General features: G+C 30.0%; 1 protein-coding gene across 1 annotated transcript; it reads right to left on the reverse strand.

Moving 5' to 3' along the window:
- Nucleotides 1–12,377: 12,377 nt before the first annotated feature.
- LOC131604484 (cysteine-rich receptor-like protein kinase 24) lies at nt 12,378–14,737 on the reverse strand. Its single transcript, XM_058876920.1, has 5 exons — nt 14,528–14,737; nt 14,300–14,444; nt 14,045–14,172; nt 13,801–13,909; nt 12,378–12,751 (listed from the first exon to the last, which is right to left on the reverse strand). Exons 1-5 carry the CDS (start codon nt 14,735–14,737, stop codon nt 12,378–12,380), a joined length of 966 nt encoding a protein of 321 aa, XP_058732903.1.
- Nucleotides 14,738–20,655: the final 5,918 nt, after the last annotated feature.

Genomic DNA, 20,655 nt, shown 5'->3' on the forward strand with positions numbered 1-20,655 from the left:
TATATATATAGGATCAAATGACACCAGAGTTATCAAAGTCGAATTTTTATCATTTTTAAATTGATATTGATCATCTTTATAAAACTTGGTTAGTTATATTAATTATGAATGTTTTTTATTAAACATTTTATGGATAGAGAATTTGGTTTTTGTGTTGGAATTATGTGAAAGGAATAAATCAATAATATTAACTATATGTTTTATAATAAACAAGAGGCTAAATAATAATTATAATTTTAACCAACATGTAAGTATTAAATTTTATAAAAATTGTTTATAGATAACTAATTACCAAATATATTGATTACATTAATAGCATGCATATGTTACATTAATTAAATGTAACAATTATTAATCTTTAGAATTCATTATTTTTTACAAATAATGATATATTACTTGTGGTAATTTAATCAAACTGGGAAATTTTTGGCCTATTTTTTTGGGCTTTAGGGATGTCAATTTGCCTCTTTTAACGGGGTTTCCGTGGAGATTCTCAGCTTGGGGTCCCAAATATAATTTTAAGTTATTATGTAAGTTTATTTGTCATTTCATAAAATTAATCTTATACACAAATTTAAAATGTATATGTATTGTTAGTAAAAGAGTGAGATCTAAATGATTATTTCAATTTTTTTAGTTTAAAATTTTGATGCTCATGACACTCAATATTATAGATTAAATATTGTTAAAACAATATATTTATCATAAAGGAACAATTTCTAAATTTCTTTTGGTTAGTTTTTGAAGCTTTTACTATTAATTTGGTTTAAAATAATAAATAAAAAAAATCATGTTTATGGATCTCCGGATTAACATAGGAATGGAGGATAAAATCCCCCCGTAGTAGAATTGGGGAATAGATTCGAGGGTGGGGATTGTGATGAGAATGTATTCCCCGCCTCTGCCCCATTGACATCCCTAGTGAGCTTGCTTTGTAAATTAGTAGTTAAATTTTCGAATTCTAGGTTGACTAAGGTTATATATAACTCGTTTTACCAAATTTATGTGTGTGTGTGTGTGTGTGTGTGTGCGCGGGGGGGGGGGGGGGGGGGGGGGGGGGGGGGGGGGGCGTGTGTGTGTGTGTGTGCGCGCGCGCGCGCGTGTGTGTGTATGTGCGCGCGCGTGCGTGCGGGTGGAGACTCATGATTGATAAAGTTGTTGTTCATGAATTAGTGGACCTTACTAACAGATCTTGAGAAGGTTGTTTCATTTTTAAGTTGAATTTTGAAAAGGCTTTGACTAACCAAGTGACGTGCTTAGATGTGTGCATGTGTTTTTCAAGTAATATGGCTATCTTTATTTAATGGTAGTCTGACTCCATAAATTAGTATTAAAATATGGTTGAAGCAAGGTGACCCTCTAACTTATTTTTTTTCTCTTCTTGTGGTTAATTAAAGAACTATATTGGGATGTTTTTTAGGGAATTATGATTTATTAGTCTCCTACGTTCTATACACTGATAATACTGTTATTCAGATTGAAGCGTTGATGGAGAATCCTTGACTTATAAAATCTATCCTTCTAGTCTCCTTGTTAATTTTTCTAAGACTTGTCGTATAGACATTAATGTGGACACTGATATTTTGGAGTTAACATTTGGTTTTACCCATAGTAGATTGAGTAATGTCCACTTTAATTATCATGATCTTTCAGTGGGAGCTAATTCCCATTATGAGTCTTCTTGGGATTCTTTGATCAACCTGATTTACAAGAGGTTGGTTGTTTGGCATCACAGTTATGATAGTCTAAGAGGGAGAGTTGTCCTATTGAACTCGATCCTTAATTATATAATGGTGTTTTACCTTTCATTTTTCAAGGTGGTTTATCGACTCTTGCATCCAACGATGTGATGAGAAGGATACACCGTAAGGTGTTCTTCCCATATGAGAACTATTTATCAAGAAGTATTTGTTGATTTAAAAGATAAAATTTAACGTTGAAAATTATCATTAAAATAAAATAAAACCATTAAAATAATTATTTTAATTAATGACTCTTCTTTCTAATCCATAAAATTAAGTTTGTTCAAGTGTTTTAAGCATAGGGGTACTAAAAGCAATAATTGGAGGTGCTAAGGTGGCAACAAAGCCCTACAAGCACAAAACTAAGAGAAGTTGAAAAAGAAAAATTTAATGAATTGAAATAATTGATTAAATCACTTGAAAAATTAAAAATTTGAACGTTCGGCAATCGGCAACTGTTCAACAGATAAATGAAGGAGTAAATGTTATAACGAACACGTGCAACAAAAAAATCACAAATTTTATTGTTCCTAACCGATTAGATCAATTGATTAATCAGAAGATAAAAAATATGTACATTCTCATTTCTTTTCATTCCATCATTTTCTTACTACATGCTTGCGTAAAAACACTCTTTGCTCTCAAATCATCATCCTCCAAATGGCTCCAAAAATAACTTGTTCCTCTTAACCTTCATCCTCATACTTCTTTTAATAATTCTCAAACCAAGCCCAAGAAACCAACTATAACCTCAACTACTGAGATAGAAACTATTCAGCTCTTGCTATCTAGACGAGGATCTCTTCAAAGATTGCTCCTTCAAGAAAGCATTTAATGTTGCTGGGTTAAGAAATTTTGTTCTTGAAAAACCCAACGAAAGATATCCTGATCTAGTAAGGATGTTATATGCAAACCTTACCTACACAAACTTGATCATTAACTCAAAAGTCAAAAAGCATCTGATCACCCTCTTTCTCTCGAGGACTTTGTTGGAATTTGAAGGTAATGAATTTAAATTTTATACTCTTGCTCACACACTCCTCATTGTTCTTACCTCTACCATTCATATTCCCTTCAATGTTGGAGTCATTCGACCAAATGTTAGCTTAATCCACTATACCATAAGTCGAATCTTGTTTCCATGAAAAGGAAACTATAACACCTTCTCAAAGGCATATGTCCTTGTTGTCTAGTTCTTAGAAAACCAAATCTCCAAAAACTGGGCAGATTCAATCCTTCATCACATGCTAGCAAAAGAAAGAACAACATTTTGCTCTATGCTAAAATCATAACCAAAATTCTCCACTACACCGACTATCTCTTTGTTGAAGAAGAACCTCTCTTTGAACACATAAAGATATGATAAGCTGTAATAAGTAAAATGAGATATGATATTCAGCAAGGAGAATTTGTTCTCCAACAACCAATAAGAAGGGAACCATAAAACACTCCTCCATCAAGATCCAACAAAAATATCCTTGAGGAGCAAAGAAAAATAAATAAAAAGATCAACAAAATCATCGAGAATATTGCAAGGAAAAAACTCATCTCTCCATTAGCCTCTAGCGAAGATGATGATGAGACGAACTAAATATTGTTAAATATTTTCACTTTTTTTACTTTCATTTCCTTCCTTGCATTTTCCTTCATGTACTTGTTTAAATTTTCTTCTGAAATTTCAAGTTCTATAATTTCCTTTTCTTGTATTTTGAAATTTCAAAAAATATATAGGTATGAAGTTTTCTTCCTCGTAAAAATACCTATGCTCATTTTACATATTTACCTTAAGTAAAACATGCAAAAACATAAGTATAATGTTTTTATTTTCATAAATTTTTAAACTGTCCTTGTTTTGCATATCTTTAAAAAAATATCAAAACTACCCATGCTATCATATTTACTTTCTCACAATTGTATCTTCACCTCCATTTTGATTTTGACAAAGAGGGAGAAGTATACTCTTAGGGGGGTATATTTTCTATTTAACTCATGGAAAGTGTTATCACTCTAAAATATATATTTTTTTCTTTTCTTTTACCACCTCCCCCAAGAGATGTGTTGTCTTCATCAAAAAGTGGGAAATGTGGAACCTTATTTTGCAGGTAATATAGCTTTAATTAAGGCATCTACTATCTACTATCTACCCATTACTATAATGTTGCCCAAACTTACTATTTTACCCTTCCATCCAAATTTTTTTACATTGCAAAAAGGCTATCTAAGTAATTAACAAAAGAAATATTCAGCCATGCCAATTGTATTCTTCTCATTGGTCTATTCCAAAAAGTTATGTACTAACATTTGGATTAGAGTGCAAATGTCGTTTCCCTCCCAAAATATTGATACCCCACTCCTCTGCAAAGGTCACTTCAGATTTTTGCAAAACGGACAAAGCCAAAGCATCACCTTGAACAAGGCCTTCATCTGCCGTTTCCAGAAATCGTGCGCGTTTTCCCTCCCTCAGGTATGAATGCTCCAAACAACTCAGATCTTTTCTTTGCCGAGCAAATCGTTTCTTCATCAAATCTATGGCTTATCACTCAACTCAGAGTTTCTCCAAACAACTCAGAGTTTTTCTTTCTCTTTCTTCATCGTTATCATCTTTCTTCTTTCTCTTTCTTATCATCCATTTATGCTTTGGCTTCAAACTAATTTTGTTTATTTCTTCTCTCTCTCTCTCTTTCTTTCTTTCTTCTATCACCCTCTTTCTCGCTTCCTTCAACAAATCAAACCCTAAATTAATGGTCATCCTTTTTCTCCCTCATCTCCGATTCAAACCCTAAATATGCCGACATCCGATGAAAAACCATATGGAGATGAACTTAAGGCGTGGGATGCCGAGTTTATTAAGGTTAGTGTTTCTTCATTTGTTTTTGCAGATTCAAACTCTCTGTGCCGATTTCATGAACAAGCTAAAGTACACAACATGTGCTTTCAATTTCAGAGAACAAAATATGAAGGATCATCCGATACAACGCATTTGTTCCTGTTGTGAATAATTTATTTTCCATTTTGGTATTTTAATTTTTTTTTCTTTCAAAAACCTAATCCCTAATTTGATGTGTACAATAAATTAGGTTGGAAAAGCTTGTGGTGAAAGATGGAAATCCTTGTCCAAAGAGGTGAATATTTTTTTAAAATTTATAATAATCAATTTTATTAAAATGTGTACTAACACAGAATAGCTTTTGTTGCTCTTTCTGTGTTTTCATGTTTTTGTTTGGCTTAATCACTTATGTTGTTGACCTTTTCAATGTTGGTGGTATATTGCGAGATGCGGGTGCTGAACGGAAGAAGCAAGTCTCAGCTTGGACTGCTGATCGAAAACTCGAAAGTGTCTATGCAATGAATTTACAGCAAATTAACAATAGTGTTGGTATTCCTCCAAAATGGTATAACTTAATTTAATCCACTGTTGTTAAAGGTTAATATTAAGCTATGGAAAGTTAAAATACAAGTATGTCTTAAAATTCAATTGCTCATAAATTCATGACCCTCTCAAATTCTCTCATTCAGTCTACGTGTTAATTGGTCACCCAGTCTACATATAAACTACAAAATTACATGCTAATTTAAAGTCATGAATTAAGCTTCATTAAAATTTGCATTTGGTCCATGACAAATGGTAGTATTCCAACAAAGATACCACTCCTAATTAACTTAATATGATTTTTAGTAATTTTGTGACAATGTATTGGAATTACTGTAATTTTAGTTGGGGGTCATTTTCAAATTAGTCATTGCACTGTGTCGTGATTGCTTCTAAATGGCTTTGATTTACATTTGATTTTTCCAAGTTCACCTCCAGGTTGTCATACCTCATAGCTACAGGCTGACCATATGATTCTCTCAAATTCTCAGTTGGATTGTTTCTCTAAGTGTTAACTTCATGTAACTGCGTCGAACTTTCCAATCCTAAAAGGTTAGTGAAAGAAGTCCTGTTGAAAGCATTGTATTTGACTGTGCTTAGCTGATCTTCTACTTCTGTGTTGCTGTCTGAAACTGATCCTATCTTCTCGGGATTTTGATCAATGGAAAAATCTCCCGACAATTGAGGTGTCACAATGAAGTAATGAGATGAAAATAAAGCATTTAACTCTTTCCTACCACCCCCATTACATGAATTTTCTTGGCCTTCCCCAGTCACAGGACTAACAAATTCCACTGTACCATGTTCGCTAATATTTCTTTGATCAGGTTCCGACATCTTACAATTTGATTCATCTTTTAAGCTGCCAATAGTTCCACAGGAATCAATGTTGTTGCTGTCAACAATTTCTCTTTCTTCAGGATGCTCAATGTTGTCTTTTGTCATGGAACTCAATTCATGAACAGATTGATTCAATATTTCTTACGGCTTTGCATTTTCTTCTGGTTCCACAATCTGCATCTCTGGTGAGTTGACTATCATGCTTGCACTTTCATCATGGCATGTATCGTACTTGCTGCTTAGCTTTAAGGAAAATCGAGCAGCAAGGGACATGAATGCAGAACTGTCAAACAGAAAAGAAAGGGAAAGTGATGTACCATGTATTTTAATTACATGATAATTTGTGATGAATGCACATTTAGGATAATTTGTGATTATTTTGTATTTGGTATTTTTTCTATAAAATAGTACTCATAAATATTTTGTATTTGATAAGCAATGATAAATGTGTGAGAAAATAAAAGTGATAAATGTTATTCTTGAAAGTATATCACTCATACCTTGACTTCTCCCATATTTTGTATTAGTTCTGTGAATTTAGTACTTTATTCATTGTGTTTGTTGAAGTGTGAGATAATGCATATCAGGAAATTCAAAATAGGTGTCACCTTAAGTAGGAATAATTTGAAAGCTGGAATTTTCAAGGTATCTATAGAAGATGATGAGTTTTTGTCAACTTGATCATAGTTTTTGCTTTTGATATTCAGTGGTTGTAGTTGTAAGCTATCACAGTCTGTTAACTTTTTTTAGGCTATTACGGCTGAATAAAACACAGGTAGTTCAAAATGTACATGTCTAAACTATACTGTTTAAATCGTGTCTAGACATGTAGATTCTTCCGCATGTTGTTTTTCATCATTCTGTTATCTTTTAAGGAGCAAGAGTCTAAAATGTACATGTTTTATGAAAATTAAATATGTATTTAATATTGCGAGGACTACGTAACTACATGTTTTCTTTTGAGTCAATGAGCTTTTTTTAATCAATCAGAGTCAAAGGACTTTGAATAGATTAACTATGAGAAGTTGAAAATTTTAAATAAATAAAAAGTGTTGAACAAATTTCATTACAAGCATAAAAAAGTTTAAGACTAAATTTCTTAAAAAAAAAACATTGGAGGGCCATATTTACAATTTTATCGGAAATCACCTTCAGAATAAATAATTATTTTATTTAGTTAATCCAAAAGATTCTATATAATAATTATGTTTGATCTCAATTTTATTTGGTTAATCCAAAAGATTCTATATAATAATTATTTATTTTAAAATTAAATATTCATTTCAAATTTAGATTTGTATTTAATTGTATTTTATATGATAATTATTTATATTATAATAATATTAATAGTAAGTAAATAAATACTTGATTGCAATACTTTATTAAAAATAATAAAACTTTTAATTTCACGGGTCACCAGTACCATAATACTAAATTTTTTGAAGTGATCAAGCCTTATCAAATAATCATAAGATATAAATGAATTTATCTGTGCTGGTGCACGAGTCACCATCTCTGGAATACTATTTTTTTGAAGTGATCACGTCTTATTTATTAAATTATCTAAGATATTAAAAATAATTAAACTTTTAATTTCACGGGTCACTAGCACTATAATACTAAGTTTTTTAAGTGATCAAGCCTTATCAAATAATCATAAGATATAAATGAATTTATTTGTGCTGGTGCACGAGTCATCATCACTAGAATACTATTTTTTTGAAGTGTTCACGTCTTATTAAATAATCTAGTATATATAAATGAATTTATATGTGTGGATGCACAAGTCACTATCACCATAATACTTAATTTTTTTTAAGTGATCAAACCTTATTAAATAATCTAAGATATAAATGAAGGCACCCGTGCAAACGCACGGGTCTTCTACTAGTCGTCTTTTGATGATGACAAATATGATGAAAAATATGGCAACAACTATGGTAACAACTATGGTGACAAATATGATGACTACTGTAAAGATAATTATAAAAATATATATAAGGTCAACCAGAAAGAAAATTATTGATAAGTCAAGCATAGTTCCTAAGTAATTAAAGATGTGGACCCAAGATAAGTGGTTTGATTAACTTGACTATTAAAAGAAGAATAAGAAGGAAAAAAAGAGAATTTATCTAAAGCCTCAAAGGATCTCAAGCAGTGTCAATGAACAAAAGATAATATCTGGCAAAAAGCATGTAGAAGGAGTTAATCTCCTAAAATAGTAAATGAGTGACATTTTGTAAAAGCAAAGGGCTTTTCCATAAAAATATATGGGTATAAGCACATACACACAAAAATATTTTTCAAATCCCTTAACTAAGAGAAAACATTTTCAAAATTTTCTTTAAGTTATGCCAGAAGACTTAGGAGCAGTGTAAATATCTAGAGGAAAATATTTGACAATATCTAACTGAAAGAATCAATTTGATTAACTAAAGTTTTGTTAAGGGACTATTATGTAACCTTTATTAAATAAGGGAGTAAAGTGAAATGTAAAATTAAATTAAGGGACTTTGTGACACATATTGTAACAATTTAAATTAGTTGTACCTACATGTATATTTTTGCGAACAAATTGATCGACGGTGAGAAAAATTCGTTGCAAGATACATTTTTCTTATAGTGAGTGTGCATCCACAGTTTGAGCTATCTAAACCCGTTTTATCTGCATGTTTGGCTTCATGAAAAATAAATTCAATGTCGTCCAAGATATGTTGCCAATCAATTGTGAATAAAGGATGTTGTCTTTGAATCAGTATTTTAACACAATAATTCTCTGACCAAAAGATGTTTGTATCTCATTATTTTTGTTTCGGAGCATTTGATTCACGACGTCCCAATATCGACAAAAATCACTTTTACTATTTCCGTAGAAATTCTTCAGTCTAGCATGTGCAGATTCAACTTTTTTAATTGTTGTATTGCCAAAGTGTCGAACCTGATTGGTCCAGGAACAAACAGTCTTCTCTTTAACCTGATGCAAAATAGTGCACTCAACATATTTCAATAAATCTGGATATCTCACATGCACAGTTCTAAAATTTGTTACATATTCAACATATAATTCTTTCATGGAGGAACTTATTATACCATTCCATGCATCCATTATATTTTCTGTTGGAACAAAATCTGTTCATACTTCTTGAATTTTGATGATAACAAAGTACTTAAAGAACAATTAGGTATACTAAAATTAGTTTAAGTGTGCAAGATCATTAAGCTCAATGTTAACTTGGTTCTGACCTAGTTAAATAACTTATAAAGAGAAGCAAATGACTATGATTCTGAAGGATCATAATCTGATGTTTCAGCACTTGGAATCCCAGCTTCTGATGACAACTCAAAACCTGATGACCTGGGAAACATAGTATTATGCCTCTGGGTAAAGCAGTTATATCTTGTCAAAAGCCAGATTATGGAGAAAGTCAACTAGGATTCCTAGTGCAAGGCTCAAGTTATTTTTACACGACTTCTTTAGTGTGCCCCAACATCTTTGTAGTCACCATGCTTGAGAAAGACACCATGGATAAAAAATTTACTCAGAAGATGAAGATCTGTATAGTGCCTACTTCTAATGTCTCTGTCTTGGAAACTACTTCTCAGGAAAGACACGTGTACAAGTCATCTTCCAACGACTCTTTTGTTACCTCTATATAAGGAGCTGGAGATATGAAGGAAGAAAACACAACAATAATAAGATTGAAACAACAAGATATTACAACAAGAAAAAGAACTAAAAACTCTGCACTAAGATTTTGTATTTATCTGTTGTATCGCACATAGTCTTGAGGTTTCTTATCTTTTTATATTTTAGAAATCTCAAGTGATAGAGTCTTTATTTGTGTTGAATTCTTTGAAGCACTTTTGATTGTATATCAAAGTGTATAAGTACCTCTTAGTGAAAAAGGATCATTAAGCTCAAGTATTTTCTAGGGATGGAAATTGTGTGGAAAAAGAATGTTATTTCAGTTTCTCACAAGAAATACACTCTAGATTTACTTCAAGAAACATGTATGCTTGGATGCAAATTTACCAATACTCCCATAAAATCAATAAGGAGTGAAGATGATAATGTACAAGCTAATAAAGATAGATATCAAAGTCTAGTTGGAAAACTAATCTATCTAACTCACACTAGGCCATACATTGGTTTGGTTGTAAGCATGGCTAGTCGTTATATGTCAAACTCAACTTAAACTGACATGAGAAATGTGAACATAATACCCAAGTACTTGAAAGGTATACCAGGTCGAGGATTTTATTTCCGAAAGAACTCAAATAGAAGTATCCAAGTCTACACTAATTCAGATTAGGTAGGGTGTTTATCTGATAAAAAATCGAATACACACTATTGCACATTTGTATGGCGAAATATGGTAAACTTTGAGAAGAAAACAACAATATGTTTTGGCTATGAGTAGTGCAGAAGCAGAATTCACATCTATGGCACGAGGTATATGTGAAGGAATTTGGCTTAAGTGAATGCTAGATGAAATAAAAATTCCTACCAGCCACACTATGAAGATATTATGTGATAACAAGGCTGCTATAAGCAATGCAAACAGGGTCAGATTTGGGCTCGTGCAACCTGGCCTGTTGCACAGGGCCTCCGAAAAATTGGGGCCTCAAATTATTTTTTTTAACTATAAACATTAAATAAGTATGTATATATTGTATTATGCGAAGTAGTTTATAATATATTTGAATCAGCTCAACAGTTAAGTATTGAATTTTTTTAACATAATGACATAGCTTCGATCCATGGTGAAACCAATTTTTGCACTTTAAATGTATTATTTTAGAACAGTGTCGGATTCTTTAGAAAAAGTGCTGTTAATGGATTCTGTTTCTAACACATGTATTATAATTTTAGAACCAGTCCATATTTAAAGATAATTTTTCAAGTTTATATTATTAAATGAAATGTTTAAACCTATATTCCATATTTACCATTTATTTTTGGATAATATTTATATATTATAATTTAATAATGAAAGATCCACCAACTATTATATTATTAAAATATTTATAAATTATTTTTTTAATTTTATTTATAATTTTTATAAAATATTTTTTTGTATATTCTTTTTTATCAGGGCCAATTTTAAAAATTGGAACAGGGCCTATAAATTTCTTGAGACGACCCTGATTGTGAAGAACTCGGTTCAACATGATAAAACAAAACATGTGGAGATAGATAGACACTTCGTCAAGGAGAAAAATGATCATGCAATTATAAGTATTGATCATATTCCACCATATGCCAACAAGCTACAAATTCCAAAGAATGTATACGAGAATATCATATCCAATCTGAATTTCATAAAAATTTACCACTCAGATTAAGGGGGAGTGTCGCATAATTAATAAAAAAATCAATTGATCAATACATAATTAAATGATTTTGTTTTGCATAGCTCATTAGAATTATGATTTAATGTAATTAGTTAGATGTTATTTTCTACATTTTCTATAGTTAGAATCAACATTTATAGGGAGATTAATTCCTCTTACTTAGGACACGTATTAGTTTTAAATTCTACTTTTTATATTCTATATATATAAAGTTAGGGGTGACAAAACAGGCCGTCCGCCCCGCACCAGCGCCCCAAAAAGCGAGCAGGATAGGCAAGCCCGCCAAGTAAAATAGAAATAAAAACCATGCATGTCCCGTCTAGGTGGTGGGTTGGCGGGCGGGGGGCTTCCTCGTCTACTTTTTTATTTATTTTTCTTTCATTTTTTTAATAGATTAATAGTCTTTTTTATCTTTCAGTTAAATTTTTCACTTATTTTTAGAACAATTTTTTATAAAGCATATTTTAAATAAATTTTACTTAAAAAAATATTGCATATATTTACAAATAAATGTATAAAAAAACCATCAAGAATTAGAATTACTAGAATTAACTTTTAAAAGACGCACTTAAGACGAGATGAGCTTAATAAATAGGTGAGGTGAGCTTTAGCGGACGGCGGACTTTGGCGGGGGACGGATTTTGACAAAACAAACCTTGATGGACGGCGGGCTCAAAATCCCAACTCAACCCGCCATTCTTTAGCGGGTGCGTGGACCGGCCCGGCGGGCCACCGCCCGTTTTACCACCTTATATACAACCTATGTATTCCTCATCAAAACAGAGGAATAAAGAGTATATTTCTACAACAACATTGAACATTACTGCTAAAGAACACATCATACTTACCTCTTACATGGATGTTGGCATGTTGCCCTTGCGCCATATGTGACATATATATTCATATGATACTATAAATGCATTAATAAATCAAAATTTTAACTTTAATTATAAAATAAATGCTCCATTCTACTCTAGCTTTACATACTAATTTTCATTCCAATACAAATAATTAAGGAAGAAAATGTTAATTTACATTCAAATATTTAGCTTATGAGATCTAAATTTGCATCATGATGAAATGAACTTCTTTTCCCTTTTACTTGATCTAGCATCAAACAAATGTTGCAACACTGAAAGATTTTCCAGATTTTGCAACACATCACTCATTGAAGGACGGTTTGCTGGAAAAAATTCTATGCACTGCAAAGCAAGTAGAGTTATTGCAACACCATCTTTGGCACTATAGAGCCAATCTTCTTGCAGATGTTTGTGAACAAGAGAACAACTTGGCTTGTACTCTTTCTTGGCCCAAATATGCAATAGATTATCCATGTTTAAGCTTGTATGTTCTATGTTTGAAATGTTTGAAATTCTTTTGGTTATTAATTCAAGTAAAACTATGCCAAATGAATACACTTCACTGCTTTTATTCCATTCACCACCTGCCATTAAGAGAAAGAGATTATTTTTGTGCATTATAAATATGTAGATTAGTTTGCAAATTTGTCCTATTGATATTTAAGATTTAATTTGTTGTCGCTGTCCAACATTGACATAACACTGACATGAAATTCGAATTTGTGTCAATGTATCGGTGTCTTATTTTGTATATGTATTTGGGTCGATCCTAGCTTCATAGTTTAAGCTACACATATGTGATAATAATTATTTTTGAAAAATTAGAATTTGGTAGAATATATTAAAAATCCATTTCTCTTGATGTTACCATAGTTGGTGATCTTGACTATTAGTTTGGTCGGACAATTGAGATTTCAAATTTTTGATTTCAAATTACAATGGAAGTTGTATCATTATGTCATAATCTAAACTCATTTTGATATTATTAGTTTTGGCCCCTCAAATGCCTATCTTGCCATGTCATCCGACATAATTGAGAACAACTCACCAAACGCTTTTCATCATTAGTGGGATCATCCTATGTGAAACGAACAATCTCAAATCTTTTATTGGCCACAACACATCATATGTATCAATCACTCGCCACGTTTAGACTAAAACACAATTCAAATGATGAGCAGTTAAGTTTATACGGCAGAATGACATGCGTTTCCCAAGTAATAGAAAAAAGATAATCATTCACAATTAATTACCTTCTAAAAGATCTCTAATTTTGCATATCGCATGCTAGCTTTATATTATTGTACTCATTAAGAGAACAAAAGTCGTCTCATTTCTTTTTATCATGAAAACAAATTTTATAATATTGTAATGATTAGGAGAACAAAAGTCGTCTCATTTCTATTCGACGAACCAAATACAACAATAATAAGTTTTAAGTACTACCATGAATCCAAATCCTTTATTTTATTGTGGGGGTCATTTAAGTGAAGACTTTGTTATTTAATTAACAGAAATGCAAAGTGAGATTTATGATTTAATTAAACATTTTCATTACACTTAATACGTTTAAAACATTGTAGTTGCAAAACAAATTGAAATAAAATATGTCCAATGTATTCAAAAGAATTACCTCTTAGAGAAAAATAAGGATCAATATAGCTAGTTGACATTGTTAATTGTTCCTTTAGCATTTTTACTTCACTAAGCAACATCAAATCAAAAAACTTTGGCTTATAATCCTGCATATAAATATAAAAATTAGTGTTCATATCAAATATTCCAGAACCTATTAACTACTAATGGAAAAATAAACATTAATGTAAAAAAAATTACATGAGCAAAGAAGATTATAATTGATATAGTAAAGCACTAACCTTATCAAGAATTATATGAGATGCATTAATATTCAAAACCATGTCTTGTTTCTCTTGATCATGTATGAATTTCAAGAACTTAGCAATCTCATGAATTACATTTATTCTCTGAACCCAATTCATACCATCTATGTCAAACAAAACAAAATCAAATCATAATATTTTTAAAATTATTTCACAAAATATATATTATTGTTGAAAATATTTCATTGCAAAAAGCAAAATTCATGTAGAACAAGAATAAATGTATATTACCTTTCTTGATTACATTATCCAAAGTATCAAGTGGATTAATATCATAAACAATCCCTTTTATATCTCTTTCCCAAGTATAACCAATCAAAGTAGCCAAGTTAGGACAATCTTTCAAATTTGGATTTGTGTAAAACTTTATTTCCTCCTAGTAAACAAAATCAAATTAGGGTTGAGAAAAGGAAGAAGAAAAAGAAAGTCAAAGAGAGAAATTTAGAGAGAATAACTTACTTTGAGAATCAAATTTTCATCATGATATTTGGAAGTTATGTGCTTCAATTTTTCATCATCCAATATCTTCACCAAGACATGTTGACCTTGGAAGTTTCCTCTAAACAATCTTCCAAACTGTGCCAACCCTATGAGGTTGATTTGGTTGAAATTGTTTGTACATTCTTTCAAGTTTTGAGATGAAAGAAGAACAAGATTTGTTGGATTCATTATGTTCAAATTGTGTAAGAAATAGACAGTTGGGGCAATATTTATATACTTTTATTGTATTTGTCATTTTAAGATTAGTATCTTTTAACTTTAAGAATATATTTTTTTATATTTTTAAAAAATAAATATTATAAAAGGAATTAAATGTTAAAAGTTATTTAATTCCTTTTTTTATAAATTAAAAAATTAATTTTGATAAACAATAACAAAAATATATATCAATGAAGATTAAAACAAAGTCAAAAATATATAACTTTCCAAAAAGTTATATTTTAAAAATTATTTTTATGAAAAGTAATTCAAATAACTTTAAAATTTTGTAATTTTTTAAAATTTCAAAATCTAAAAAAATTATAAAACTATATAAAAGGATAAATTTTCTAAAATAACATTTTAAAAAGTCTGTTTAAATTAATTTTTAATTTCAATCATTTTTATTAAAAATATAATCTTTTGTAAAACCAAAATATTAGACATTAATTAAATTAAATGAACCAATTAAATTTAAATTTAAATTTTTTGTCTAAATCAATTTTCGATTTGATATTATAAATATTGTTTGATTGTCAACCTCTCCATGAACCATTCTAAATTGTCAATATCAACCTTCTGACATGTTATGGGACAAATTCATTGTTAATTTGCCTTTGACTTTTTAAGTTGAATAGATATTTTAGTTTAACTTTAGTTTTTTTGACTAAGATTTCACATTTTTCATAACGAAATAAAAACCTACCATTCTTTTATGTGGTTTGTCATATTTTTTACACAAATTGAAAAGGTAAAGATGGTAATTCAGGAAATAATGGTTTTGCCATAATTAAATTGTTATTTTTTTATTTAGTAATTATAAATTGTAGTTGAATAAGATATTCTAATAAATTTGGTAGGTAATCATTAAAAATATTGAATTTAATAGTTTAAGATAATTATAATTGATCGAACAGATAAACTTTGCAAATAGTTTTTTACAATTTTAGAATTATTTTAATTTAATTAGATGTATGATAACATTTTCTAAAATTTATGTAAGTATCTGTTATAAGTAGGGGTGGCAATAAAATCCATTAAGGGAAAATCCATCCAATCCATCCAATAATTTATCCATCCAATCCATCCATCAATCAAATAATTACTTAACGGATTAGATTTAATCCATCCATTTAACTATATGGATGGATTCAATCCATCCATCTCATTTAATAAATCCAATGGATTTTTTTTAGTTGCATATAAAATTGTTGACTTTATTTTATAATTTCACAATTTTTTTTCTTTTTCTTGAAAAAATTATTTTAAAAATTAAATATATATATATATATATATTATAGAGAGAGAGAGAGAGAAAAGAGAGTGGTAGTAAAAGAATGTCAATTTGAAAATCGTGGAAGTGGTGGAGTTTCAGTTTGAAAAGCACTGTGCATTTGTTCAATTCATTTGAATTAGAAATCATATTTCATAATAGAATTGAAAAAATCTACAATTCAATACAGTAGTTAGGTAATGAAGGAGAAATAAGAAAGCAAGGGTGTAATAATTTAACAACGAAGAAATATATCAATTCCAATTATTAAATGAAACTGTAACTAGATGATGGTGATTGTCATTTCACAATTAGAAGGACCAAAGTACTAAAAATTAGATTCATACAAAGATAAAAAAAATTAGAAATAACTTGAAAAAAAAAAAGAGAAAAATGAAATAGAATAACTACCAAATAATTATCAAAAACTTATCTATCAAATATTATAATCTATGAATAAATATAATACAAGAATCTATTATATCTATATATTGTAAAAATATTATTCTAGAGTAATTAAAAAAAAAAAGTTTTTGTAAAGTTTTAAAATCTAAATTACTTAAAAAGTTAATTAAAATATTTAAATAAATGTTTTGGATGGATGGATATCCATCCACTAAAAAGATGATAATGGATGGATTGGATTGGATTTTAACCTTAATGGATGGATTGGATTGGATTTTTTAGATGAAGATTTAGTGGATTGTTAATGGACTAATGGATTGATTAGATCCATCCATTAGCAATCCAATCCATATCCATCCGATCCATCCATTTTGCCACCCCTAGTTATAAGTTTGCATATATTTACAAATATTGAACTTTAAAAGAATGTTTTTATGATGGAAAATGCTTATTAGTAAGAAGATATAAAAAGTAAGAAAGGCAAGAATTAAATCTTAACCATTTATTACTACCACTATCCCATGATCCCTATTAAAAGAGAAATAAAATTTAAATTTTTTAAATTATCCTCTAAAACAATGACAATTGTTCATTCTTGCATTTCTTATTAAAATCATTCTTATATAGTATTACTCTTTTATGATTAATCGTTAATATAATATAATAATATTTAATAGTTAATTTAATTATTACTTTTCATTCATATAATCGGTTTGAAAAAATTCAATGTATATAATAAATTATTACTCAGAATAATTTAATCATTTCTCATATATATAAAATATAAAACTAAGATAACTTTAACATTAAATTAACATAAAATAAACATATTCAAATGTATGCATTTTTGTAAATTATTTTATAAGAGATAAAAATGACCACAAATGGAAAAAAAGATAACTACAATTATATCCTTTTGGAAACTTTTTTTGTTAAAATATCTTTAACTAATTTAGAAATTATGCTTTGAGTGACTCATTTTACCATTATCCACTTGATTACATGACTCCACCTATGAAACAGATCCCATGCAATCTAAATTTCTACTCAAAATATTAGTTAAGTTATTTGATTGGATACTGGAAAAATGGAATATTTTCATTCATGCCTCATTCATCCTTTCCCATTTTTATTTTCATTTCACTAATTCCTAATCTCTATGTTTTGTTTATGTATGCCTTATTGTTGGTTCAGTTCACAAATTGATAAACCAAATCCCTATGTTTTGTTTATGTATGGTTTACTGTTGGTTCATTTCTGGTTTATGTATTGTTTCCAATTCCTAATTTCTCTTCTTTCAATTTCAACATTATTCCTAATTATTCTTCACTTTTGGTGTCGCTTTTTTATTCCACCTTCACTCTACTAAGCGTTGTTCTCTCTCACTTTGTTATTGATTTTGTGTTTGTCCTTTACCTTTCTTATTTTTTGGTATTGTTTTTTATTTTGTTTGCAGGATGTTCTTTGTGTTACATCTACTTAGCTAAAAGGTATTTTTAAAACTCAAATCTTTAGGTGGGTATTAATTTTCTTTTATCTCCTTTATAAAATGTTTATGTCGATCGAGTAATTTATTGATGTTTTTAGGGATATCGGGAACTTCTTTATCTACATACCATTCATTTTTTAGGGACATTGAAGAGTTGTCTAAATATTGAGTAAGTTATCTAAAACAACTCTCTATATGTTGTTTTACATAATTTGTGTTCACGATTGTATGCTATCTTTATTTTTATTTTATTTCAATATATTTAATTTAAGGCTTATTTAGTCATGAAGTCCTATAATTTAATTTTAATTTTTCTTTTGATCCTTTATATAATAAACGTTACAATTAAGTCCTATAACAAAACTTACGTTATCCATGCAAGTTGGTCAATTCCGTTAATTTGAGTGTGAAAATGTTAAGTTGTGTGATCTGGCATGACATCAAGGCTTATTTAGCATTTTTGACAGAGCATATAGCATTATATTAATGTTTTAACATTTTATTATGCCAAATCTCCATTTTCACGTTTTAGGGTAAGGGTTCTTCTTCTCCTTCCTCATTTCTTCTCCTTCCTCATTTCTCTCCTTCATCATGTTTATGTTGATCTGATGCCTTTGAGCTCCAAGCCTTCTCTAGTGTTCGTCTGGGGAAAGACAAAATCCAAACTAGTTCATTCCCTTCTCAAACAGAGCTTGGGTTCTATATGGTGAGTCTATCAAACTAGAACATCAGAGGGCAGTCAGATATGGATACCGACAGGTCTTCTGGAGAATATGATTTCGTATATTGTTCACTCGCGCATATCCAGTGGACCCCTTCTCCATTAGACCCTGGTGCATCAAGTAGAAATCCTATGTTATCCCTAAGATGCAGCTCATTATTTGTTTGGCACCCGGTGTTAACTATGAACTTATGACACACGGGCACCCTTAATTATGAACGTATGACACCTTTCTTTTAGTGCCTACGCAACCATCCCGGTCGTGGCAGGATGTGATGGCGTCTCTAGTCGATCAACAAATTTTGAGGCTTGCGCCCGACTCTTACAAGACTTGCCTACGGAGTTAGTTGAAATCCTAGATTTGGATTTGAGATCATCCTCCCCGTTGATCTGCGATATTTTCATGGAAATTGCAGATCTTGACGTTGGAACTGAGAGTGAGTAGGTTCTGAGAAACCTCTGTGCTTATCTTCAGATATCATTGCTTTCGAGATCTAGAAATTCGCGAACGAAGAAATCAAACATTGTGTGTAGTTTCATATAGATCGCTTAGATCATAAGGTTAAGTATGACTCTGATTCTTCGTCACGAGGATGTGTTATTACTTTGATTGGATGCTTTAGGTAAAAAAACATAGGCAATACAAAATGTAAATTGTGAAGAGGCATCATGAGGAACAAGATGTTCCAGCATGAGGTGCAACATCTGGCCTCATTCACTGAGCTAGATTTCGTGAGTAAATCTGAGCGTGATTATGTTTGTTTTAATGAAGTTTGTTAATCCAAATGAATTAAATTTTTTTATTAAATTATAATCACTAAAGGTTGAAGAAGATTTAATTGGATATGGTTTATTTAAAAAAAAATGGATTTGGTACAAATAAGAAGATTTGACTTGATTGGATTTGCATTGAAGAAAAGATTTATATTCCTTGAAGGAAGATTTGTTTCAGATTTAGTTTATTCAAGATTGTGCTGATATTGGATATGAAAATATTTTGATTGAAGATTCATTCCATGAAGAGATTTAATTTGGATTTGCACTTAATAAGAAAATCTTCAATCTCTATTAAAGATAATTTAAAGTATGGTTCAATGTTTTCTGTAACAGCCCGATTTTATTAGTATTTATTTTACTATACTATTTTATATTATTTGGTGTGTTAATTATTTATTTAATTATTTGATGTGTTAATTATTTATTTAATTATTTGATGTGTTAATTATTCATTTAATTATTTGGTGATATAATGATTAATTTAATTAATTGACTATGTGTATATTTGTATTGGTTTAGTTTATTGAACTAAATAGAGATATTAAGAGATTATGACTATTGGGCCTATTTACTTGAAGTAGAAATAATTAGGTGAGTTATATTTTCTTAAGCCCATTTTATAAACCATAAGTTATTAAGGGTTGAGGAGAGTAGACATTTCATTTTTTTTTTGTCATTTTGAAGAGAATAGAAGGTGGAGAAGAAGAGCAAAAGGGGAAGAACAAGGAGAAGCTAGAGTTTGGAGGAGAAATTGAAGAGGTAAGGGGGAGAATCCCTATCATTGTGGGCTAGTATAATGAGGATAATGGGTAGATTAACATGTTTATATTCATTCTTAGTTGAAATCTATAAGATGTTATTTGATTCTATGTTAGAAATACTGAATTCTGTATTAGAAATGAAAATGTAAACTGAAATTAAATTGTTGAACCCGAATGCATCGCTGTGTTCATATAATCCGGAAACAAAGTGGAAATGGAATGGTTTCGGTGTGGAGTGTATGACGAGCGGCATTGAGGCCATGACGGTCGTCTTGAAATGGAAACAAGCCTTGAGGATGTCATTCTCCCATTTTATAATGTGCTTGACGGGTGTCATTAGGTATTGATGTACCAACATAAGCTTGCATAGGCTATTTTGTCTTAGTCTACAAATTATAAATTTTGCTTCCATCTATAACACCTTAGGATTAGTTTCGGTTCAAGTTTCTTCTTTTCTTAATG

This window comes from Vicia villosa, linkage group LG5 (assembly GCF_029867415.1).
Source record: "Vicia villosa cultivar HV-30 ecotype Madison, WI linkage group LG5, Vvil1.0, whole genome shotgun sequence".
Lineage (NCBI taxonomy): Eukaryota > Viridiplantae > Streptophyta > Magnoliopsida > Fabales > Fabaceae > Vicia > Vicia villosa.